This window comes from Mauremys mutica, chromosome 3 (assembly GCF_020497125.1).
Source record: "Mauremys mutica isolate MM-2020 ecotype Southern chromosome 3, ASM2049712v1, whole genome shotgun sequence".
Lineage (NCBI taxonomy): Eukaryota > Metazoa > Chordata > Testudines > Geoemydidae > Mauremys > Mauremys mutica.
In genome coordinates, this window is record NC_059074.1 from 172,703,674 (window position 1) to 172,730,344 (window position 26,671).

General features: G+C 41.5%; 1 protein-coding gene across 2 annotated transcripts in view; it reads right to left on the minus strand.

The window, feature by feature from the left end:
* THADA (THADA armadillo repeat containing) overlaps positions 1–26,671 on the minus strand; it is a 338,022-nt gene that overhangs the window by 184,371 nt on the left and 126,980 nt on the right. For both annotated transcript variants that reach the window (XM_045011459.1, XM_045011458.1), the window contains one exon: positions 16,753–16,884. In XM_045011459.1, the coding sequence (XP_044867394.1) occupies positions 16,753–16,884 (132 nt within the window). The remainder of the gene's footprint in view (positions 1–16,752; positions 16,885–26,671) is intronic.

Consider the following 26,671-nt stretch of genomic DNA (forward strand, 5'->3'; position numbering starts at 1 on the left):
TTATCTGTGGCCATTAGGCTCTAGGTTATGCTAGTTTAGAGTTCCTGTGAATATACCAGTTACTAGGTTGCGAGGATGACGGGAGGCTGTGTCTTAATTATTACTTGGACAGCTGCATGTTAGGAGCCTTTGTGGAAGGAAATGTTGACAATCTGTGTCGGTAGATGGCTTGAGTAGTCTCTCTGTTGTCCTTCACCAGCCAGGAAGGACACAATCTACATAGCAGGTAATAACTCAAATGTTCTTCAGTATATTACAGACCGCTGCTTGTGCAAATTGACCAATCTCCATAAAGGAGCAGTCTGAGCTGTTTATTTTGTGATTGCTTACCTCATCCTGGGTCCCATATAGACCATTCTGTATACATGTGATCTGCTCTGAGAAGAAAGCTGATTACTCTTCAGAATAGTCTATGTGCTGGATTCTGGATTAGACTGCAGGCAGTCATTCTGACAAAACGAGTAACAAATCAAAAATAGTTCAGGTGCTGTGACTTTGCAGTCCTTTGTCTGATAAAGGGGAGAGGGGGCGGGCAGAATCTATTTGCTTCTTCCAAGGACTTGGCTCGGGACTGAGGGAATTCATCATGTTGTAAACTAGTTGCTTCACCACACTGTGTGGTATTCAGAGATTTCAATGTATTCAGCAGAATACAAACTTTTTTGAGATTTTTAAAATTAATCTTGGCCCTTCTAACTGCTGAGAAGGCCCTGAGAATGTAAAACAATGCACTGTTGTGTTGTGAAACCTAAAATCAGAGGCCCGGTCCTCAGTAAAATTTGAGCCATGTTAAGGAACCATTTTTCAAGAGTCAATTATGAAAACAGTGCATTGCCAACTGAAACCAACCATTCTGAACAGGACACAGTTACTGAATTATAGTATTTTTAAGATTTGAAATTCTGTTCTGTTCTTTATCGATTCTCAGACTGTGCTTATCACTGGAGTTTGAGTACCTTCCACTAATACATTAAGTGAAGTGGCTGAAACCTATCACAGGCTGCTTGGTTCTTTCATCTTCTTCATGGGCCAGAAGTGTGAGCAGTGGAGTGTTTTGGGAGGAGTGTGGGTATTTTCTTTAGATTTGAAAAATACTTAAATGTGTGTCTTGAGGATCTGATATTCTTTGGACACGTTTTATAAAGAGTCGCAGGGAAAGTGTGAAATCATGCCTCAGTCCAATTATAAAATTGCTAACAAACATGCTGGTATATCCACCCTTATTTTATTACACCTCAAAATACTAGTCAACTGGAAAAGTTTGCAAAATCCTCAAATAATACACTATCCCATTTCTACCTATGGAGAATCTCAATTCTGTATCCATCCACTGAAAGTAAATGTTAGTCCTAGACACAATTATCAAAATAAGTACTTCATGTGCAAACCAGTACTGTTCATCTACATACATCAAGAACTACTGAATGTAACACATTTACCTCAAACAGTTCGTGATCAAGAACAAAAAGTCAATAAATCTGAACAGACTCCAGCAAGTTTAATTATGGATTCAACATATTTCCACTGCGCTAGCCAACCTTAGAAATATTCAGATCCTGAACAAACCAGCTAAAACTGGCAAGATTTAATCCATAAATTATATCAGCAGCTTGTGCTAGGCATGAAAAGGCTTTATACTCCCAAGCACACTTCAAAGCATTCAGTTAATTACCTTAATGGTAAAAATGACAGGACATTAATTGAGAAGAAAAGTAAAAGTACTTCAAATATATTTTTATAAAAGAATTTAAGGTGTTCCCTATATGCATGGTTTCCTTTACTTCTATTTATAACTGTTCCTTTTCTGCAGTACTCACTTTCACCAATTCTCAGATTACTAAATTAACCATAAAACAAACATTTTTAAAACATTTTTCTCGCTATTTGCACATTAGCTATGTCACAGAAATATAAAGGAACAGAGTTAACTTGAAAAATCATGTTTCCACATGAAAATTTATTTTTGTTACAATTTCAGAAACTGCAGACCAAGAAAGATTAGCAGGAAAAATCCCCTCTATTTTTAGTTTGTTTCTGGTGTCTGACAGTACTTTATGTATAATCAATTTCACTATTTGGTTAGTAGGAAGTTAGTGAACTAGAATAGTGGTACCACATTCACATACACTGGTCTGGAGTAACCTGAAATGTACTACTTTCACCAAAACATGAAATAGGGTGTTTGGAACCGAATAAACCAGAAGCATGCCCTTAAGCAGAGCAAGGAGGGACACCACTGTGTTGATCTCAGATTCAACCCAAGTCCTTTTTTTTACCCCAGTGGGAGCAGGAAAAAGCCCTCTAATATTTTTTTTTTTATAAAACAGCCTTTTTAAAAACACAGAAAAAAATTCTGATCATGCTATTTAAAGCATACGCTATCAGAATCAATTTGTTATTTTGATTAGAAATAAAAAATAATTAAAAAGTCCTTTTAATGTTGATGCTACATTTGTCACTAAGTCATATCAAATACAGCATGACAGCAGAAAAAAGGGTACTCTGAGGGCTAATACAAATAATAAATAATAATAATAGAAGTAATACTATACCCTGACCCTATACAGACATGGAGGGGTGCACCCCAAATCATGCTTATTAGCATGCAGCTCAGGAAACAATGGAGGTTGCATCTGAGATGTTATCCTAGGAGAAAGCTGAGGAGGAGTGGGAACAAAGGAGTTTAGATGGATCCTGGTGACACAGGGGAAGGTTGAATGCTGCAGCCCATAAATGGGAATCTTATATTATTTCCTTTCCCCCCGCTCTACCCTCGGCAACAACAGAGCCCTGGGTATATCATCCATTATTATAAGTGGTGTACACACAACACTATTTAAACCTAAACGGATGAACAACAGGTCACGCACAAGCTTCATCTGTTTGTGACTAAAGTAAAATTAAGCTGGGATGAAGAGCTGTGACTACCAAATAAGAGTAACATATTTAATAACGGCTTTAGCCACTAAGCACATATCCAATCCTTTCATAAAAATGCCTAATGCAATAATAGGAACTACTATGTATTTCCTGCTTACCACTTGCTGGTAATCTGGATAAATAAAATAATTTAAAAATGGTGTACCCTACATTAAGAATAAATCATCATTTTCATATATATATTTGAAATATATAACCAAAAAATACATTTACTCTCCCCCTCACTCAGCAGTATACAGATTACCCGGTCACAGCAGACAAATATTTCCATCATTTTTTATGCTCACCATACACTTCTGTCTTGGACCCATTTCCCACTCCTAGAGTACCCTTTGTTCTTTTGATTAACTGATGAACAGTTCCCTTATAAAAATATCTAACCCAGCACTTCTACTGCTAACCAATACAACAGTAGAGCATAGCCAACTTTGTCAATTAAAATGAACATTGAACTTTAGTCTTTGGGTCAATCACTTAAAGTTAACCAAAGAGTTACCTTGGTTTTTAAATAATTGTTGAGGAACCCAAAAGTTATTTTTATGTACTGTTCAATTTGCAGTGGATTAAGTTCTTATTAGAAAAAAATAGTTTTGTGTTAAAATTTAGCTACCAGCCCAGCTAAACTGCACTGTCTGTTCAGCGTGAAAGAGCTCCTGCAAAAATGACTTTCACAAAAATGAAGTAAAAGCTTCTAGTTATCTTCCTTTTCAAATCAGATCAAATGATTTTGTTCCAGGCTCTATTCATAGATGCTCAATATAATTCATTTTTAAATTGCGAAATTATCCCTTGTAAGACATAATATTTGAATCACATTTTGAAGGTAGCAATGCTATGCAGTTAGGTGTAAAAAGAATAGTACGCTGACTATACAAATATTTGTGTGGTGCATCCCCACTATTAAATATTCCTCTGATTTCCATATTAAAGAAAATCAATGAAAGAATATTTTCCTAAAGGGGATATTATCAAACCTTTGAGGTCTTCAACTTGACCTACTCTGCATTTGTCATTTGACCCAATATAAAAGCAATGACCCTTAGAATCTAAATAATTACTTGCATTTTTGTTTTACAAATGCATAGGTTTATAGAAATTAAGAGAAATGGTAATATACCATTTCTCTTAGTATTACCTACAACCTGGGCAGCAGTTAAATGCTATACCCACACAGCCAACACTATGCACAATAGCATTATCTCAGGATTTAATCCTACTGGGAAAGAGGGGATTCTTTGCCCAATGAACACACTGTATTGTTTCCTCCTCCCTTGGGATGCCTGGGAACTGGTTCTTCTCTGTCCCTGGTAAAGCTTGAATCTCCTCCACAATTTCCCCAGTGTAGGTTTATACGCCATTCTCCATTTTCCTCTACTACCTTTAGAGAGTATTTTTAGCATTTCAAACAAGTGAAAGCTAATATATGTGATTCTATTTACAGCGTGTTACATCTTTCCCATGCCAGTGTTGGCACACAGGGTGAAAACCAGTCTCCTCCATTTCTCTGTCATTTGCTGCTGCTTCCATTTGCTCTGTGGTGTTAAAATAGTCTATTCTACCCTGCTTGCTAAGCGTTCTTATTACAGTTTTTGTTGACATGGCAGTCCGTGTTTTGGCATTTTGAGTACATGCCCCACAGATGTCCAGCGCTTCCTTCTGCTTCTGGTAGAAATGAGCTGCTGGTTGATAATTTATTAGATCTCTTCACGGGTGACAGAGGCTTTCCGATGCTCAGAATCTTTCATAGGCATTTATTTTTGTGGTACATCCACACGATTCCTCTTAGATTCCTCATTGATATTGGAGAAAATCCAAATCCCTGACAAGGTCATTCAGTTCACCTTGTGTTATGAGGTGTGGTTCAGAGGAGGAGGACGGGAGAAAATGTGGGTCCTGTGACATTGATGGTTCAGGACCAGAAGTTTCATCCTCTTCCTCTTCCTCGTCTGACTCAAGTGAGAATGATTCTGGTGCATCAGGAACCGGCAGTCCTTCTCTGTGGGGTACTGGGCGTATAGCTGATGGAATGTTTGGATAATGCACTGTCCACTTTTTCTTCTTTGACACACCTTTCCCAACTGGAGGCACCATGCAGAAGTAACAATTGCTGGTATGATCTGTTGGCTCTCTCCAAATCATTGGCACTGCAAAAGGCATAGATTTCCTTTTCCTGTTCAACCACTGGCAAAGATTTGTTGCACAAGTGTTGCAGCATATGTGTGGGACCCACCTCTTGTCCTGATCTCCAATTTTGCAGCCAAAATAAAGGTGATAGGCTTTCTTAACCATAGTGGTTATAATGCGCTTTTGTGATGCAAAAGTCACTTCACCACAAACATAGCAGAAGTTATCTGCACTGTTCACACAAGTACGAGGCATCTCTGCTCACTTTGGCTAAACAGAAATGTGTCCCTTTGCAAAATCAAACACTGACAAATAAGAGCACGACACTGTATGATTTCTAGAGCTGATATAGGGCAATTTGTTCAGCAGAGTGATGTAAGCTTCGTTATGATTGCATCATCCATGACTTCTAGGAATAACATGATGCAATTCATATCATGTATGACGCAATACCAGCTTCAGATTGCATCATTCATTGTTTTGCCTAAAAAGCAAGTACTGTCCAAACCCAGTCATAGATTTATTCATAGATCCAATCAAAGATGTATTTTAGTCATTTCCGGTTTAAATTGAGATCCCTTCCCTTTATAACTCACTTATCCTCCGCTATTCCCAAGTCAAGGGTCGTATATACTGACCCAATAGCATAACTTGAAAACTAGAGCCAATCAACAATTTTAAGCATCATTTTTGTTCTCAGTGACCCAGAATTAGTAAAGTTGGACTATATTTATTTCAGAAGCATTTTGCCTGTAGAGCAGTGTAACTAGAAGCCATCTAGTTTACTGTCCAACATTTCAGTAAATCTCCTGCTCTTGAGCTGCATGTTAGCATCGAGATTACATTAGAACTGAAAAATCTCAGTTTTGTTTTGGTGCGGTATATCTGATTTCCAGATGTTGTTGAGTTTTGTAAATGCTGTGGAGGTCTTTCCTATTTTTGCTGTCACTTCCTTCTTAAGGACTTATATGGTGCTGCCTGTGTAGGTGAACTGTTATATTTGTGGGGTGTTGTTCATAGCACAATATCAGCAGCAACGCCTAGATCTTCTAGGCATTTGCCATTTACCCATGCCAGACTGGAATCTGTGTTGATAATACATGTGTTCATTATCCAATCTATGGCAATTCCAAACAACTGTGGAAATAAAATACTGCCTTCTGTCATGCCAGTGTCCACACTGAACCACTCTGCTATCTGGTTGTTCACCCTTACAGAGCACTTCACATCTCTGTATGTGGCCTTGATGTTGATGACTTTCACTGGGATACTATATGACTGAAGAATATTCCACAATGTACACCTGTGAAGGCTGTCAAATGACTTGAAAGTCAGTGATTCTATACAGAATCTAATCCTCATTGGGGAAGCAAGTTACTGGTTTCTTGAGGCACAAGATATACAGAGTCTGATCCAAAGTTTCAATTGGCTTTGGATCAGGCCCATAAACATGTGAGTACACTGCTGAGAAGAGAGCGGACTAATGCTGAAGCAAACTATATACAATCTTGAATTAGGACTGTGGGAGCCCTTGTTATTTGTGTATGGCTATCAAAAGAGTAGGGCAATGAGATTCGTTTTCAGTTTACTGTCTATGTGCAGGTATTTCAGTCTTACAGTGGTGTCCTTACCTCCCCAACAATGGCTACAACCTGCTTGGCACAAAATCTCTTTGATTTTATATGAGAGAGACTTTTCCTGCATTTCTTGTATCCACAAATAATATGCTAGGGTCACAAAATAATTTCTGCTGTGATCAAATGTATTATGCAACTAAAGATTTTGCAAATAATTCTTTTCTCTCCTGTCTTCTCAGAGACTCAATTTTTACTTCATTTATGAATAAAAACATATCTTCATAAATGATCACAGCTGTGAAACCAACCTAGAGTAAACAGGGGTGAATATTAATTATACTTTAAATGATTTAAAGGGCTCCACATAGAATTTTATATCACCCAAGAACTAATGTATCCAAAGGGAGACAAATTAAGTCTCAAATTTTTTACCTTCAGTTGCTCATTGCTGGGATTCACATGCATTATAGTTGGTCTGAGTGCATTTTGACTTTAATCTGAAATTAGTTGAGGAACATGCAGTATTTACTTTCCATTTTTTGTCAATTTTCTTCTTGACAAAGAATAAAGAAAAGTAGGGACTCAATGTCTCAACAGTAGTAACAATTTATTGTAGCTTCCATACTTTACAACTAATACATCAATTTAGTCAAATAAAAAAGGGGCCCAACGTCAAAGCCAAAGGTAGAAACAGATTAGGTGGAATATAAATGTTTTTCTGCAGTTCTTAGGCACGAATATATCCTTGAATTTATGTTAAAAGATTTTTTAAGGGACTGGGTTTGGGTTTTTAATAGTTGCATAAGTTTCTAGTCTCTGTATCTGTAGTAAATAGTTTACTCTTCCAACACAGAACAGCTTGGAAAAGCACCGATGAATAAGATAAAACATTAGGCAATACTCTTCTCATAAGCACTTAAAATCAGTTCTACTGTAGTATACATTAGTAGTACTGAAAGCATGTAGGCAAACTACATAGGCTTTTTCTATTTGTGAAACAGGTCAACAAGTTATACTAAAAGCCTAAGTCTCTCCCACCTGCACCACTCACACTTAAGGGATCCTAGGAAGAAAGTAAATAAGTTTCATATTCCATAGAAGTATTTTCTCTTCAAATTCAGATTTATTACATCATCTGCTGTGATTCTCTATTTCAGTTCAATCTTTTTGTTGCTTTTGCTATCAAGAAATCCCCAGCAATGTCTCAATGACAACCATAACTTCAAGTAGATTTATTTAGCAATTTGTTGAAGTCACATGGGTTAACTGTAGATTCATTCACCTTTTCTTAGTATTTGGCTGATGCCCTGCCAGAGAAACAAAAATTCTGCCAACTTGAGTTTGTGTAAATGGAAACGTGGAGAAAATAAAAGAACACTTGTTATTCAAAACTGCATTTTAATTTTGATAACCTGTAAAAACAAATTACTATTATGTTTCACAAATGCAGAACCATGGGAAGAACTACACAACAACACTTATTACTGTACCAATTAGTTAGCAAAACCCACAACAAAGACTATAGTCAAAACACAATTTTCTGCAGTAATGTCTGTAACCTTTTGTTTATTTTTAAAATAACTATATAGGTTAAACAATAACTTAAATCTCATTCCTTTGCAAAGATGTTTAGTGCTTGAACTGATTGCAGCTGAGGACATGCCAAGATTAGTTTTTTTACTTTAACTTACCATTAGAATCATGGCAAACAGGTCAGCAGCCAGAGGGGTTAAGTGCTTCCAAAACTTTTCCCCATTCCATATATGTGGCCCACCCCCTACAATAGTTCAAGAGTACCTACCGCTGCATTTATATAGATTCTTCTCAGAATCTCAGAATTTTTTTTTGCTTTTTATAATAATTAAACTTTTAAAATATCACTATTGATGTTAGTTTTATGATTAATGAATTATTTTGTTACAATATGTGTTAACTTCTTATGCTAAACAATTTGTTCCACCTTGTATTTAGCTGTGCCATTCCGAGTTCTTTTGCCACACCTGAGGAAGAGCTCTGTATAGCTCCAGTTATCAAACAGAAATTGATCCAGTAAAAGATATTACCCTCACCCACCTTGTCTCTCTTTTACTTTGTTATAGTCATTTGCATTGCATGCTTTGTTTCCCTTCTATTTTTCTGCCCTTTCCTGTGTATATTGTTGTGAAGGAAGGTTATGTGACTAAATGTCTCTGGTCCAGCAAAGCACTTAATCAAATGCTAACTTTAAGTGTATGAGTAGACTCACTAATTTCACTGGACTACTCCTGTGCTTAAAGTTAAGCTTGTCCTTCAGTGCTTTGCTGGACTGGGACTTAATTGTGTAAACTAAATACAGCAAGTTACAACATCTAAGAGGAAAACCTATATTCAAGATTAAAGCAAATATTTCCAGAAGATTTTAATTTATCCTATCATTTCCAATAAGCCTTTCTCCTATTGCACTGACATTTAGTATATATTTCTCTGAAAAGTCAGAAAATCATGCCCACTTTTGATGAGCAGTGCAAGCATCTCTCCCATACACCATCAACAGAAAGTAAGCATTTCACTGTCTGCTCAACCACTGCCACTGTGCAAATCAATTGAAAAGCACAGTTCTGTTTTTATGTTTATTGTATGGAGAGCTGTTAAAATTTCTAAAAGAAATAAGCCTGGATGTCAGAGAAAGCTGATATGCAGAAATGGGCATGCCAACAGCTGCCACTAGCTTCCAAAAATTGTATTTTCAGATACATTTGAGAGTTATGTGCAGATCTGATCACTTGCTCAAACACTGGCTACTATACTCAAAAGCTAACACTTAAGAGTAGCAGATTTTTACTAGCCTTTTTTTTTTTTGATAGTCTTAGTGTATTTGTCACTTTGTTTCATCTCAAATGAACTCTCATCCTAGGCCCGTCAAAAGAAATATTTATACTATTGTCTAAGAAGGTTTTGCACCAAACAAAAATACATATAAACGTGCTCTCACAATAAGTATTTAGCATAGAAAAACATAATACAAATGTAAAAAATCCACATTTTACAACAGGATATACATGATTTTTATATTATGTATCTACATCTATATATTTTTCTCTGTACTTACATCAGGTTATAGGTTTTGGAAGCCCGAACTGCACTAAAGATGATAGTTGCTGTTGTAGTAAAATGACAAATGGGCCCAACGAGCTTCCTTAGCAAGAACTGAATATTTCTAATATTTTTGCATCATTCACATTCCAAATACTAAAAATAATTCCAGCCAACTACAACTTAAACCAATCATATGGACCAGCTAATATAAAAAACAAACAAAAAAGGAGGATGTCTACATTTTAACACAGAGACTTAGGGACAGACTTTAAATTAACAATAGTAACTCACAACAGTTGTATTAATGTAAAACTGGCTTCAACAAGTGTATTTCCCTTCATATCACGCTGAACGTTTATCCCAACAGAAATTTCTGTTGGTTGTTGATAAAATCTCTATCTCATAGCATTGGCAGTTGCAATCAGGCAGGTTTTTGGCATCAAGTTTCCTGTTGGTGCCATAATATGCTAAAATAAAGCAAAATGAAAAAGGCTGTAAGGTAGAGAGAGCCACATTGTTACACAGCTCTGTAGCAATCTACACTGGCCACTTCTCAAAGGGGTACTAGGGTTTGGAGGTGAGAAAGTCAGTTAAATACTGTACCAGTCAAATACAGGACAAAATAGTTAAGTCAACATAAGCAACTGCACATAAGGAAGAAAACAAAATCAGAGAATCTCTTTTTTTTTTTAAACAAAGTAAATAAATAAATAAGGAATATTTTTCAATTACAATATCTAAGACACCAAAAATGTTTGCAGAAATATTTTTCCTAAATAAAGTTACTAACGAAGTTTTCAATAAAATTATAGAATCTCAAAAAATGTACTGTAGATATCTCAGGACAGGACAAGATCTGCACTAGTTTACTTTTCTCTGAGATTATGTAGCTTCCTCCTTTTAATGTAGCTGTGGAGTTCAAAAGGAAACTGTGAGTACTTAGCATATCTGAAAATCAAGCCAATGCTATTTAGGTACCTAAAAACAAATTTAGGAGTCTAACTTTAGGTACCTAAATTTGAAAATATTGACTGTGTACTTTATAGCCTTACAAACACTTTTCATTTTACATTTTGAATTTGTTGCTCTGTTACTCATTGTGGGCCCAGACCTGGTCCCTATGGAGTGAATGAGAGTTTTGCCACTAACTTCAACGGGAGCAGTATCAGGCACTTACTGAAAAAACAATTTACCATAAGTTACTGATGTGAGTGATAATGCTATCTAAGCAATACAAGCTGGCTATGGAGGTTAAGTTTCTCTAAATACAAAGAAAAAAATTAACCACTTGCTAGTGAAGATTCACCATAATTTCCTTTTAAAAATAATGAAGAGTGTTTATGAAAAGTAACAAAAATTAATATTTAGAGAGCCATATAGTTCCTTTAGATAAATAAGAGCCACTCTCATTTTCACATGGAATTAAAAAGTCCATGAGAGTTATGGAAGCTCAAAACTTCTGAAAATTGGACTCCTCTAACAAGTTTACAATTCAAGTGTTCAATCCTGCAAATCCTTACTCACACATTCATACAACCAAGCTTAACAAAATAAGTGGTTTACAATAATGGGTTACAGGGATGGTAACACAATGGTTACAATGAGCTTATAGGCTTTGTATGGGCATCCTGGAGGCTCCATGGTTTTTAAAAGTAATTGAATTTATTGTTCAGAAGTGATAGCTATTAATTATCATTGTGATAGCTTTCCCCTTACATGTATGGAATTGAGGTGAACAGAGTGATGAAGACAGGAGAGAAGATAGAGGGAATTTGGGAAGGTGAGTGGTGGGGATAGATGAAGGGAAAAGCCTGGAGAAGGATAGAGAAATACAGGTGATATAGTGAGACAAAGTAGTTACATTGGAATGGCAGCTGTTAGTTAGTGAAGTGAAAAACAACTGGGGAGACAAATTAGTTAACTGCAAGTCAGCACAATTAGTACAGTTAGAACATTACTTAGCGAACGAGAGCTGGTCCATGGCTGGGCTCATAGGCGCTACAATCATAATTATGGCATATATACCTATAATGTTAAAAAAAATCTGTGTTTTGGGAACAAATTGATTACATATCTTTATGGTGAAAGTTATTCAACATCAGAAAAAATATTTTACTGATCAGAAAACCCATTAAGAGGAAATTCATTCTATATACAAACCATCAACAAGGCACAAGTGAAGGGGATTCTATTTAAACTTCAAGTAAACATCAGTCAAGGTAAGCTTTGACTTGTCCTAGCCCATAAACAATTATATTCAGTATTAACTATAATACATTACTATTCACGCTAGTATTTCTACCAGAACTAGAACAAATACGTATTTCAATACACAAGACAATATTTCAGTAATACCGTCATGTTGCTTAAAATAGTTTATCAAATATTGGCTCAGACACACACAAAGCTAATTAATCTCTGAACAGCTTTTGATAGGACTCTTGGGAGTGAACCTCCTTTTAGACTGTTAACTGGAAAGAACCAGATCTCTTGTATCAAGCTTGCAGCTCACTCCTAAATTAATCATGTTCAATATACCTACAAAATACTCTGTGCTAGTCTAATTTAGTTTAAAAACAGCTACCTATTTCCTGCTTACAGTCTATTTTTTGGATAAATACAGTTCAGAATGTAGTTAATTTCTGGAATATTAAATTATGTAAGTATACTGCAGCTGTAGCGCAAACCACATAGCGTACATCTATATTACAGGGTTTTGTTTTGTTTTTTCAAAAACCTGAGTTAACTGAGGCCACAAACCTGCAACAAATGTTTGTGGAGTATCCAGACTAATAGGGTGCGATCCTGATAACTAATTTCCAGTTGACACAGATTAACTATCTCAAATTGGAAAGAGTAACCTCTAGCAGCCATACCCTTAATGTGAAAGAGCCCGTCTCTCACACACACTTCATAAAATGCAAGTAATCAAGCTTTAGTGGAGGGGCTCCACCCCCATCCTCCAGGCAAGCTGCAGACCTGCAATGTAGGCCCTGTTCAGTCACTAATCCTGAAGACCCGTAGCACCCTCTTAGTAAAGGTTTCGATTCACATATGCATAGATCTTGGAGCTATTTTCCCAGGCCCACCTACAAGTACCTCTTTATTTAGGTTTTTATACCACACCTAGGACTTTTCTGACTCGGTCTTCCTCCTCCTGCGCTGGCTTGCAGCTTCCCACCCTGGTTCCCAGTCCCTGTCTCCTTGTCCCACCACTCTGATAACTATCCGTCCCTGTTTTTCTCGCTTTCTCCTGCACCCCTCCACTGCCATATGCCTCCAGTCTCACTTGCCTCTCCCACCAACACCCCCCACCCCCAGTTCTCAGTCACAAACTACTACTTCTCCCCATCCCCAGACTAGCATTCCTCTCCTCTGTATTCGAGTCAGGCACCCTCTTCCTCTACACTTTCTCCAAGCTTACTATACTTTATGTTCAAAATCAAAATGTAGTAGAGCAATACTTGGACAAAGGTAAAGCAGAAACAAGGACTAGCTGTTCTCTGAACTACACCACACTTTCAAAAATAAAACGGCATGTGTGATTTTCTTTTATGGGGTTTTCCAACCCTTTAAGCTGTTATAATATGTGCTTTAATAGAAAGATCCAATCACAGATTTCGCATGATGTAGCAATAGTGACATTTAAAAAATATTAAATTCTTAGCAAGATTTCTGTATTTCTAATGAAACTTTCTCCACAGAATGCATTTCCTTTAATGATTTATATTACTCATGATTCTGCTTTGAAACCTGCCCTTAAGAGTAGAGGGCTAGAGTCTCACCACCATTCCACAGGAACACTGATTTATTCCCACGGAGAATTCAGCCAACAATATTAAGCATTTCATGAATAACGTTGCATTGAGGAGGGCATGGATACAAGCGTCATTAAAATTTGGATCACTTTAACAGCTAAGAATTTTTTTTTGAAGTGTTTTCGTTTTATAGTTAAAATGTCACCTCCAGATTACCTCCCTCATTAATCAAAAACATTCTGAACATTCCATCATGCTAAAAAGTAATCAGTACGTCAGACATATCTAGCTCTAAAACAACTTCTTTCAAATATCTTAAAAAGTGAGATGATAAGTTGTGAATCAATGTGTTCTCTTCCAAATAAAACATCTGGAGGAAAAAAACCAAGTACTTTTAATAGAAATGTAGATAGGCAATCAAATGTCCTAGTTTAGCAGGGAGTAGAAAGTATATGTATTACAGGGAGACCGAGATTTGTCCTTGCAGCATTTAATCCTACTCCTATTGTGCAATTCATTTCAGCACGGTCAGAGCGACCTTAACTCTACTCCCACTAGATGGAAAATTCCACTTTAGCTAACTGAAACTGTTCAAAAGCCTAATTAGAAATCTTCCAAGCAAGTACAGTATTGTTAAGGGAGCTGCCTGTTTTCTTGCAAACACACTAAGTACTCAGTTCATTCTCTCAGATCAATAAATGAATGCCACTTTATTGTGTGTAGGGATAAAGATCAGCTACGTTATACTGTTCTGTCTCTCGCTGCATATATAATATCTATCCTCTATTCAAGCTCTACGGAACTTGAAATCATATAAAACTATATGATGTATAAAATATAGCAATTACATTTTATAATTGTATTGGATTGCCAAGTAATTATATACACACACATTCATCTATAGAGATATATAGATATAGATAGATGAATATATCTACATGGGGAGATTCAAAGGATGACTAACGTATGCTGGTTTAGTATATTGTTGATTAACATCCTTTGGTACTATACTTTCTCTTTGATCCTCACTTAGAATTACTTCACAACAATCTTCACTGGCACCTGCAATCTTAAAAGGAATCAGAAATATTCAGAAAAGAGGTACTTTTACTTTGGCTCATTTGCCCTTGTGCAAGGGGAAAATTTAAAGGAAGGAATTAAAGTATCCTTCCCTAGGTGATTCACCTCTGTAAATCACAGATAATGCACACAGAGGTTGAAATGAACTAATTATCAATGCATCCACATTGTTTACGTACATTAAAAAAAAATTATATAATGATACGCAATCAAGAATGTCAGGTTGAACACAATGTGATTTTTTAAAAAGGCTACAGTGTTTTCAGTATAGCTCCAGACAACTGTAAAAAGTCAGCAATTTGCTAAGTATCAGACAGGAAATTTACATCTCAAAGCCTGATGAAACTTGCTTTCTGAAAGATGTCACTACTTTTTTCTAGCCTTAGACCAATTTGTTAAAAGTGTAACTAATTTATTGCCCATGTTCAACAGAAAGAAAATCTTAAAAACAAATCTCTTTGCTCTCCTCACTACTGGTATTACAGCCGTCCTTGTAGTCGATAGGAGTTAAGGAAGGCAAGTCCCTGGTGATATAGATCTCTTAATGTCTTGAGTTTTTTATTCAAATATATTTTATTTGTTCCATAACATCTCTGTGAAAAGGCTTAATGCTGACAGGTCCAAAAAATGTTCACAGCAGTTGTTAAGGAGGACAGCAATGCTGAAGCTTTATGTTGCTTACATTCTCACTAAGAGTAACCAATCAGAATGCAGATTGAACATGAAAAACAGAATAGGTAAACTGAAAAAATAGCATAAATGAATGTTTGACAGGCACTGTTTTCTACTCTAGACCATATATAAAACTCCAGTGAAGTAGCATATGGTATGAAGGCAGAATATAGCTTAAATGACCTAACTAATAAATGCCCCTCTAGATGGATCTATAGATAAACATTTGAGATTCAGGAATGGTAGAAACATTTTAGATAAACTTCTATTATTTCAGTTCTTGTTTTTAGAAACAGTATATGGTAAATTGAGTTTATTCCTACAAACGCTGAGCAACGCCGTGGTATACAAGACACTATGCTTTAGAAGGTGTGGGGTCATATCTGCTGAGAGATAAACAGGCAGAGCTACTATTGTTTTCCACTGTAAATAGCAGCTTAAATAATGATCACAAGACTTGGGGCAGAAACATGTTTAACTTCTTTTACTGCTCTAATAGATTTAATAATGAACTTTCCAAGCTTAAGGAGTAATATTTTGGACTGTAAAATCTATTTTCCCATAGCTGGTAGGGCATTTAAGCCCTCCTCTGTACTTAAGAACTATTCTAATTTCTTTCCCAACCTCCAGTCCTGTTTTCTTTCACCATATTACCCAAGAGCAAAAAAAAAAACCATAATTCTCTCTCCACATGGAAGCAATTAATTTTTTTAGCATTATGTTTCCCACACCATGCACAGCAGATCAAATATATAACTCCCATAATTTTTTATGGGAAATGAACATCTAAATCCATTCCACAGGAGTTGAAAACATTCTTCTTAAAGATCAGCAGCATTAGACTTACTCTCCCGATCACAGCATAGTCAATCAATTTCATCCATCAATTCTAGTGTACAGTCTCTGGTAGGGACCATACCATACATCATGCTTCAGATGAAAGTTAAAAAAAACCCACAATGCAGCTAACCAATTAATTGCGCAATGCTGTACATGAGAGGAAAGTGTCTCTGATCCCTGCAGTGACTGGCATGAGATTTGTTTACCCTAGTCTTTTTCTTAACCCAGTGAAAATAAAATAGGTATTAAAATGTAATCAAGAACTTTGATCTAATATAGTATCAGAGTAACAAAGACCAGGTGTGTGAGATAACAGCTTTTATTGGACCAACTTCTGTTGGTGAAAGACAAGCTTGTGAGCTACACAGAGTTCTTTTTCAGCTGTGTAGCTCACAAGCTTGTCTCTTTCACCAACAGAAGTTAGTCCAATAAAAGATATTGCCTCATAAACCTTGTCTCTCTAATATCCTGGGACACAACATGGCTACAAAAACACTGCAAACAACTATTAAAGTAACAGTTTTTTTCATGAGTTATTTCAACTAAATGGTAACTAACACATTTACAAAGCATTTTGAAATATGCTGAAAAGTATATTAAAAAACTATGCTTCTCTTCATATGAAAAAAACACCAGAGAATGTTTTCTAGTAAGCGTAGAAAATTCTTTTGAAATATGTACCTCACCTCATAATAAAAGGAACAAACGGTCCCATGCTGAGAGCTGAATAAGTGCCATCCATTGGAGAAGGATACAGCTTGCCCAGGATCAAAAGCAAAAGAAACAAACTTGGATGGAGCTTCAACTCACCAGTTTCACTAAATGAAAAAAATTAAGAGGTATCTGGTTAAAGACATTATCCTTAAACATGTCTGCTAACACCAATAATTGGCCCTGGTATATCAGAAAATGTTGCAAAGTATCAGAGGGGTAGCCGTGTTAGTCTGGTTCTGTAGAAGCAGCAAAGAATCCTGTGGCACCTTATAGACTAACAGACGTTTTGCAGCATGAGCTTTCGTGGGTGAATACCCACTTCTTCGGATGCCAAAGATGGCATCCGAAGAAGTGGGTATTCACCCACGAAAGCTCATGCTGCAAAACGTCTGTTAGTCTATAAGGTGCCACAGGATTCTTTGCTGCTGTTGCAAAGTAGAGATTTAAGTAAATTACACATCCTTCTACTATTCCTCTTTAAAAAAAAAAAAAAAAATAAACTTTCAACCTTTAAATATAGGGCCCTACACATGATAGGAGTTATTTCATTTCAAATGCATGCGTGAGACACCCAGATAGCTCAGTGAATCAATCAAATCCCTTTTTATATATACCAACTCTAGGAAAATAAGATGAAGTACAAAAAAGAAACAGAAGAGGTTGGCAAAAGAGTTGGTGCATTACATTACATACTTATTGTCTAACCTGACTTAAAAAACTGAACAGGTAACACTTCCCAATGAATTGGGAAATTGAGAAAGTTTGATCAATACAATATGAAAGCATGAGAACAAAATACATCTATCTTCAGATAGGCAGGAAAACTAGCATGTGGTGTCCTGCAGGTTTTACTTTGGAATGCTGGTGTCTGTATAGCCCAAGTTAAAAACTAAAGACAACTATAAAGCATATTTTGATATTAAATCCGACAGGCAAAACAACTAACATGCCAAGCTATTACATGCAAAAGATCAGTTAAGATTGTTCAGTGGAAAGGCTTTAAGGCAGGTGTAATCAGTTTTTATACCAATTTAACCATATTGATGTAGAAACCGATACAACTAAATTGGTGCAATCAACTAGTACAGATGCAGTTATAATGATGTAATGTGCTCATGTTGGCGTAGTTTATTTCAATACATTTAAGGATTTACAAATGTAAAAACCAGAAGATTTGTGGGCGTTGGGAGCATGGCAGATGGAGGTAGGTGTGTATATAAGAGCAGAGGGAGAGGAAAGCAGGAGTGAGGCAAAGGGGAGTCGATAGGCTCTGGGGGGTGGGGAGCAAGAACCCTGGCCATAGGAGTGGAACACATTCCCCTCCAGAACATGGAACTGAACCTAGGAGTACTGAGTCTCTACATTTTTCTGCTCTCAGCAAATAGCTGTTAAACCCACTGGCAAACTGTGTGTCAGACCTACTTCTAGTGGCTGGCCCTCATAAATGTTAATAGCGTACAAATGCTACAAGTTACTCTGTTAGTTCAAATGGTAGAGGCCTGTGGTACAGATCTAAAGGTCCGAATCTAGCTCGTGATCCAAGCTGAGGTCAATATTGTTCCACATGACAGAAATTCTGTTTCTTCAGGTTTTTTTAATTAGGAAATTACATGCAAAAACACATTAAAAAGCATTATTAATGTTCCAAATTCAAATACTTAAAAATTAGGAAATGCCAGAACTAAAGTTGCACATGCAAACTTAATTTGTCTGCTTATGCACTATGATTTGGGCCTGGTCCACACTAGGACTTTAATTCGAATTTATCAGCGTTAATTCGAATTAACCGTGCACCCGTCCACACCAGGAAGCCATTTAATTCGACCTAGAGGGCTCTTTAGTTCGAATTCGGTACTCCACCCCGACGAGGGGAGTAGCGCTAAATTCGACATGGCTATGTCGAATTAGGCTAGGTGTGGATGCAAATCGAACTTACTAGCTCCGGGAGCTATCCCACACTGCACCACTCTGTTGACGCTCTGGACAGCAGTCCGAGCTCAGATGTTCTGATCAACCATACAGGAAAAGCACCGGGAAAATTTGAATTCCTTTTCCTGTCTGGCCAGTTTGAATCTCATTTCCTGTGTGGACGTCGTGGCGAGCTCAGCAGCACTGGCAGCGATGCAGAGCTCTCCAGCAGAGGAGTCCATGCAATCTCAGAGTAGAAAGAGGGCCCCAGCATGGACTGACCGGGAAGTCTTGGATCTGATCGCTGTGTGGGGCGATGAGTCTGTGCTTTCGGAGCTGCGCTCCAAAAAACGGAATGCAAAGACCTACGAGAAGGTCTCCAAAGCCATGGCACTCAGAGGATACAGCCGGGATGCAACGCAGTGCCGCGTGAAAATCAAGGACCTGAGACAAGGCTACCAAAAAATCAAAGCGGCAAACGGACGCTCCGGAGCCCAGCCCCAGACATGCCGCTTCTACGAGGCACTGCATGCCATTCTCAGTGGGTCTGCCACCACTGCCTCACCAGTGACCGTGGACTCTGAGGATTGGATAGTGTCGAGGGGCAGTTTCTCGGCGATGTTCGCCGATGGGGAAGATGAGGAAGGGTTTGTGGAGGACGAGGCAGGCGACAGCGGTTACAATACTGCTTTCCCCGACAGCCAGGATCTCTTCATCACCCTCACAGAGATCCCCTACCAACCCTCCCCGGCCGTTAACCCGGACTCCGAATCAGGGGAAGGATCAGTCGGTAAGTGCTATAAACATGTAAACATTTATTTCTTAACAAAACAGGAATAAAAACTATATAAAAAGAAGGTCAATGCATATAGGGATCGAACAAAAATCCTCTTGGAACAGTTCAACAAAGCTCTCTGAGAGGTACTCGAAAAGCCTCCGCAGGAGGTTCCTGGGGAGAGGTGCCTTGTTGGGTGCTCCGTGGAAGCACACTCTTCCGCGCCAGGCCATCAGGAGGTATAATGGGAGCATCGCCTCGACCAGCATGGCAGCATAGGGCCCTGGTCTGTGCGGGGATTCACGCAGCATGCGCTCTCTGTTTCTCCTGGAGACCCGCCTCAGGGTGATCTCGCTCGGCGACTGCTGCATCTAATTAGGGGAATTACTTTAATGTTACTATTGTGAATGCTTGACTTTTCCTTTGCATAACAATGACCGTCGTTTAACAGCCACGTGTTGTAGGCTGCAGAGGAAAAGCATACAGGGATCTTTCCCGGGGACAGCCGCGAGGGGCTGGAACAGGGTCAGACTTTATGCTTTCCAGATTGCCTGCAGCAGGAGGGCACTGCTATCCATTAACTGTTAAGCAGCCTAAAGTTTACGGCTTACCAGGCCTGGCTGCTACACAGATTCTGCTGTCCTGCCCCGCAAGACCCCAGGCAATGAAAGCGAATGCCGAAAATTCGAACTTGTCCTGAGAGCACATGAGATTAGGTGCCCTGTATGGTCTTGTTCACAGAAACTGAGTAGACTGTGTTCAGTATTCGCAAACATGTATCTTTGCAAGGAAATCACTTCCTTTTTCCCATCACACAGCTGCGGCTCTTTCCCGAACTGCCCCGGCATCCCCCTCACAGAGGCTGGCGCAGATTAGGCGGCGAAAGAAAAAGACTCGGGACGAGATGTTCGCTGAACTGATGGCCTGCTCCAGAGCCGAGGCGGCCCAGCAGAGCCAGTGGAGGGAGACCCTCTCTCAGCAGTAGCGCTCACACAGCGAACGGGAGGACAGGTGGCGGCAGGAAGATCAGCAGGCGACTCAAACGCTGCTTGGACTAATGAGGGAGCAAACGGACACGCTCCGGCGCCTTGTGGATGTTCTGCAGGACCGCAGGCAGGAGCAGAGAGCCCCCCTGAACTGTATCTGCAACCGCCCTCCCCCGCCACAAAGTCCTGTCCCCCCCTCACCCAAAATCACAAGAAGGAGGGGCACTAGGGGCCGTGAAAACTGTCACTCCACCCCAGCAGAGCGCTCATGTACCAAACAGCTCTCATTCCCTAAAGTATGAGAATTGCTTGCCTTCCTGGCTCACCCGATCCCAAATCCCAGTTTCATCCCCCAACTGTGTAGTTGAGTATTAAAAATAGTTTGCTGTTCATTACTGTTTCCATCATGTTACTTTGCAGAAGACTTTGTGTGAAGGGGGGGGAGGGGTTTGTTAATTGCATAGGACAGCCACCATTAACAGGGTACAGACATGGGGGCAGGATCAACAGCAGGTCACACACAGAGTGCAGTCACTAGGCACCCGGGTCACTCTGCGAGGTGTCTGCTGCCCCAGGTCAGTCTGGGAGGTGTATGTTGCCCCAGGGTCCGAGCGCCTGGCATCCACAAATGGCAAGGCAGGCTGCCCTTACCATGCCCTTCCACCCTAGCCATGAACCTCTCCGATGCCCTGAGCCCCAGCCAGAGCCATCATCCCCCCACACCTACTCACCCTTCCCACACACCCCTCACCCCTTCCTGCAAACCCACCCCTTCCTGCACACCCTCCGGTAACCGTCCTCCCCCCAGAGACCACTGTAGGAGCAGGAGCCTGTCAGTCCTCGAGTGTAGAAGCGGTCTGTACATCACTGCGCACCGTACCCACCACAGTCTGCGTCCCTGTTAGAACCCTTGAACGAGAATTCGTTAGTAAAGAAAACTTTGTTAATTAAAAATGTTCCAATAACTTTATTTTTAAACGTCTGTTGGAAGGGGGGAAACCTGGTGAACGGGGTATGTAACCGCTGAAAAAAGTCAATAGTAACTGAAACAGGGGCAGGTTCAGCTTCTCTGTAAAGAGACTGGACAGTCATAGGTTACCCTGCTCTCTGAGGAACCTAACTTTCAAAGCCTCCCGGATGCACAGCACTTCCCGCTGGGCTCTTCTAATCGCACGGGTGTCTGGCTGAGCGTAATCAGCAGCCATGCGATTTGCCTCAACCTCCCATCCCGCCATAAAGGTCTCCCCCTTGCTCTCACAGAGATTGTGGAGCACACAGCAAGCTGCAATAACAATGGGGATATTGGTTTCGCTGAGATCCGAGCGAGTCAGTAAGCTCCTCCATCTCCCCTTGAGACGTCCGAAAGCACACTCCACCACCATTCTGCACTTGCTCAGCCGGTAGTTGAAGAGCTCCTTGTCACTGTCCAGGGCGCCTGTATAGGGCTTCATGAGCCAGGGCATTAGCGGGTAGGCTGGGTCCCCGAGGATCACTGTAGGTATCTCCACATCCCCAACACTTACTTTGTGGTCCGGGAAGAAACTACCTTCCTGCAGGCGTCTAAACAGACCAGAGTTCCTGAACACACGCGCGTCATGAACCTTGCCCGGCCACCCGACGTAGAGGTTGCTAAAACGTCCCCTATGGTCCAACAGTGCTTGCAGCACCATTGAAAAGTAGCCCTTTCGGTTAATATACTGGCTGGCCTGGTGGGCCGGTCCCAGGATAGGGATATGAGTGCCATCTATAGCCCCACCGCAGTTTGGGAATCCCATCGCGGCGAAGCCATCTATGATGACCTGGACGTTTCCCAGGGTCACCACCTTTGAGAGCAGTAGCTCAACGATTGCGTGGGCTACTTGCATCACAGCAATCCCCACGGTAGATTTGCCCACGCCAAAGTGGTTCGCTACTGACCGGTAGCTGTCTGGCGTTGCAAGTTTCCAGAGGGCTATGGCCACTCGCTTCTGCACACTCAGGGCTGCTCGCATCCGGGTGTCCTGGCGCTTCAGGGCAGGGGCCAGCAAGTCACACAGTTCAAGGAAAGTGCCCTTACGCATCCTGAAGTTTCGCCACTGTGATTCATCCCAGACCTGCAGCACAATGCGGTCCCACCAGTCCGTGCTTGTTTCCCGGGCCCAGAATCGCCGTCCCATAGCATGAACGTGACCCATTGCCACCATAATCTCCACGGCGCGGCGTACCGTGCTTTGTGAGAGGTCTGTGCCACTCTCACACTTCACGTCCTCACCGCGCTGCCGGAGCCTCCTCGCCCGATTTCTCAGCAGCTGACTGTGGAAGAGGTGGACGATAAGGTGCGAGGAGTTGACAACGGCCATAAGTGCAGCGATGATCGCAGCGGGCTCCATGCTCACAGTGCTGTGGCGTCCGCGCTGTCACTGACCAGAAAAGTGCGCGAACAGAGTTCCCGCCGGCGCTTTCAAGGAGAGAGGGCGGGAGTGACGGTTGAATGATGACAGTTACCCAAAACCACCCTCGACACATTTTTCCCCCAGAAGGCATTGGGGGCTCTACCCAGCATTCCAATGGGAAGCGGGGACTGCGGGAACTGTGGGATAGCTGCCCAGAATGCACCACTTCCAATGTCGACGCTTGCCCCGTTAGTGTGGACTCACAAAGTCGAATTAGTGTCCTTAGTGTGGATACACAAGTTCGAATTCATCAGGTCGAATCCACAAATTCGACCTAAGTTAAATCGAACTACTCTTGTAGTGTAGACATACTCTAGGTTTGGCAGAATTCAAGTGCTTTTTTGTTTTTGTTTTTAGCATTTTTTCCTCTTTTTATCTATTTAAATTTTCAGCTGTGTCTCATGACAATAAACGTTGAGATTCAAAAAGTTAAACCTTTATCCTCACTAAAACATATATTGTCAACATTGTGTGTCAAAATATACAAAGTAAATATCCTTATATCAAAATCTAGTAAATTCTCAAGCAGAATTGTTCTGACTGTACATTTTGATCACTATTGATGGAAATTTTTTTCATCAGTTTGTGTGTTCATGGTGAAACTGACGTGTATTGACATTTACCAGTAAAAATAATCCTTCCAACCTAATATTACAGTCTTTAATTACATGATCACATACTATTTTTTCTGAGGACCAATGCCTCACTCTGCAAAGGCAGGGTTGTGTAATGAAGAGCATTGCTGTCTGTAGGAACCCTGCCCCACCTGTTAAAGAAGCTGGAAGGTGTGTAGTGAACAAAGCAAGGTATTGCACAAAGACAAAGGATGTTCTCATAATCAAGGCAGCTAAATGCTGCCCTGGAGAACTGGATTCTATCCCTATGTGTGCCACAGAGTTCCCAAGTGATGTTAGGCAAATCACCGAAACCAAAATATTCACAGTTGGGCACTAACTGTGTGTTTCTCATTTTTGGGTCCAATGCAGACTGGAGAGACGTTTTCGCCATCAGCGAATTAACACCCTCGTTAATTATGGCCATAAATTGGTCTTTGTGGGAGTCCAGGAACTGATCAATAAACAGTTTCACATAGTTCTGGTAGTCACATTTGGCCAGCAAGGCCTGGTAATTAGCCATCTAGAACTGAAGAATGGATGATGAATACGCTTTTCTGCCAAACAGGTCCAAGCGGTTCCCATCTCAGTTATACGGGGTGGATTTAAACTGGTATTGGTGGCCCCCTAGAATTAACTGCATCCCCAATAATGGAATTTGGAGGTGGGTGCAAAAATAAAAATTCTATGTCCTTCACTGGCACATAATACCTTTTGTCAGCCCATTAGCATGTTGGCGGGATGGACACAGGGGTCTGCCATATAACTCTAGCAGGATCCAGGAACACCTCATTAACTGGCAGAAGCACTCTGGCAGAAGTAAAAAAGTGTTGAATATTCACTAGTGTGTGGTGAGCCTCAGTCACTTCATGCAGTTGTATCTGCGGGACTTCTACCACCCTCTGAGCTAAATTCTGGAATGGTTTAAAATAATCTGCCATGGATGGCGGAGGGGGCATCACCGTCTCATCAGGTGAGGACGATGAGAGACGAGCTTGAGGGGTGCTTTCTCTTTCTGCCTCAGCTTCAACTTCCTCTCCCAGTTGCTCAGGAGGTTCCAAACCCTTTGACACCACAGCTGAAGAAGGGTGTCTCCTTGCCTGCTGGTATGCCACACTAGGAGCCTGGGAGTCTTGTTGCCTCTGGGCCCGCCAGGAGTCCCAATATGGCCATTGAGGGTAGGGGTCTGGAGGCTGGTACCATGGAGGTTGAGAGTCAGGCGGGCAGTATGCCTGGTGTCCATGATGAAATTGGGACCAGTATGGTGGGTAGGATGAGTGGTAGGAACCCAAGTCCTCTTCCTCACAATCTGACTCTGATGAAGAGAAAGGTGGTGCACAGCATGGAGAGGTCATTGAATCCAATGCTCTAGGAGAATTTGGCACCGGAGCCCTGGCACTGAGTAGGGGCGAGTCCGGTGCATCAGACATTGAGAGATCTGCCGGTACACACAATATCAGTGCCGGTGGTTGTCAGTGCCAAGAGACTTGTACCGGAGACAGAGACATGGATCTAGTCATATGGTCCATTGGTGCCACGTGCACCAGGGGTCAGTGCCGATACCGATGCCCACATCGATGTTCCCTGGGGCAGATCTTCCATGCTTTTCATGCCCATGTGGTACCAGTACTTCTTGTGCCCAAAGACCTGACGGGCATTGTAGTGAGTCGGTGTGGCTCCCCTCCTGCCCAGCAGAGGGAGCTCCCTCCCAGACACCCAAGTGGGCGGAGCTACCACCACCAGTCCCCGCCCCCCGGAAGTCAAGGGGCGGGACAGGAAGTAGAAAAGCCGGCCGCCAAAGCTCAGTGGGGGGCCAGCCACCGCCGAGAGCAGACGTGCCAGCGGGAGTTCCTGACTGGGAACCCTCCAGGACCCGAGGCAGCTGTCCTGACTGGCCGGAGCTTCCTCGTGCCCACTACGACGAGGAGCCACCGGAGCTTCCCCGTGACCGGTACCCGGAGGAGCCGCTGGAACTCCCCCGCGCCCACTATGAAGAGGGGCCGCCGGGGCTCCCCCTGGCCTGCTGCTACCCGGAGGAGCCGCCTGAGCACGCCTGGCCGGACTTCCCGGAGGAACTACCGGACCTGCCGCCGAGCCCTGGTCCCGAGGAGCCTATGCAGCTTGACTGGCCTGGATCCGATGCAGCCAACGAGGTAGGCCCTGAGGGGGAAATGGAAAGTAGCCCGGGGGTAGCCGACCCCTGTCAGGCTGCAGACGCAGAGGTCCTGATGTCAGTGTGTTGCGGTCAGGACCCCACTGACCAGCGGCAGTGATAGCCGCTGTTAGGGCCCCGGGCTGGGACACAGTGGAGTGGGCCGGCCTGTGTCCCCCCTGCCACCCCACTCATGGGTGGCAGTTTTCCCCCTCACCCAGGTATCAGGACCTGGGCCTATACGCCTACTGTTAGTTCACTGCTCAGCCCCTGCAACCAAGGGCCTGAGCTGTTGTACCGTTTGCTGCTCAGCCCCTGCTCCAAAGGGCCTGAGCTCATTATACTGTTTGCTGCTCAGCCCCTGCAACCAAGGGCCTGAGCTGTTGTACTGTTTGCTGCTCAGCCCCTGCTCCAAAGGGCCTGAGCCCATTATACTGTTTGCTGCTCAGCCCCTGCAACCAAGGGTCTGAGCTGTTGTACTGTTTGCTGCTCAACCCCTGCTCCAAAGGGCCTGAGCCTAGTGTACTGTTTACTGCTCAGCCCCTGCCACAAAGGGCTTGAGCTCATTGATTAAACACTGTTTACTATTGTTCAGACAGTTCCACAGAAGACGTGGAGTGAGTCGGTGTGGCTCCCCTCCTGCCCTCAGGAGGGTCGAGCCCCGGCTCAACCGATTACAGGCATGGACAATTGACTTGCTCTGTCGGCTCAGTACCGTGTGCCCTGGGTACCACCTCTAGATAGCATTGGCGCCGTTGGTACCGATGATACCAATGGAGCCAGAGATTGCTTCCGCCTTGATTGCGGCTCACTATGGGGACTCACAGACCTTCTCTTAGTGGTCTTGAGTGAGTGGCTCATCTCCTTGGTATCACTTGCCTTCAGTGTAGAAGGTTGCGGCGATAGCTCTCACCAGCAGTCTGGAGGTTGAAGGGCAGACTATGAGCAGGAGTTCAAGCTTTAACTCTCTGTCCTTCCTGGACCTGGGTTTTAACTGCTGGCACCAATCACATTTTTGTGGACT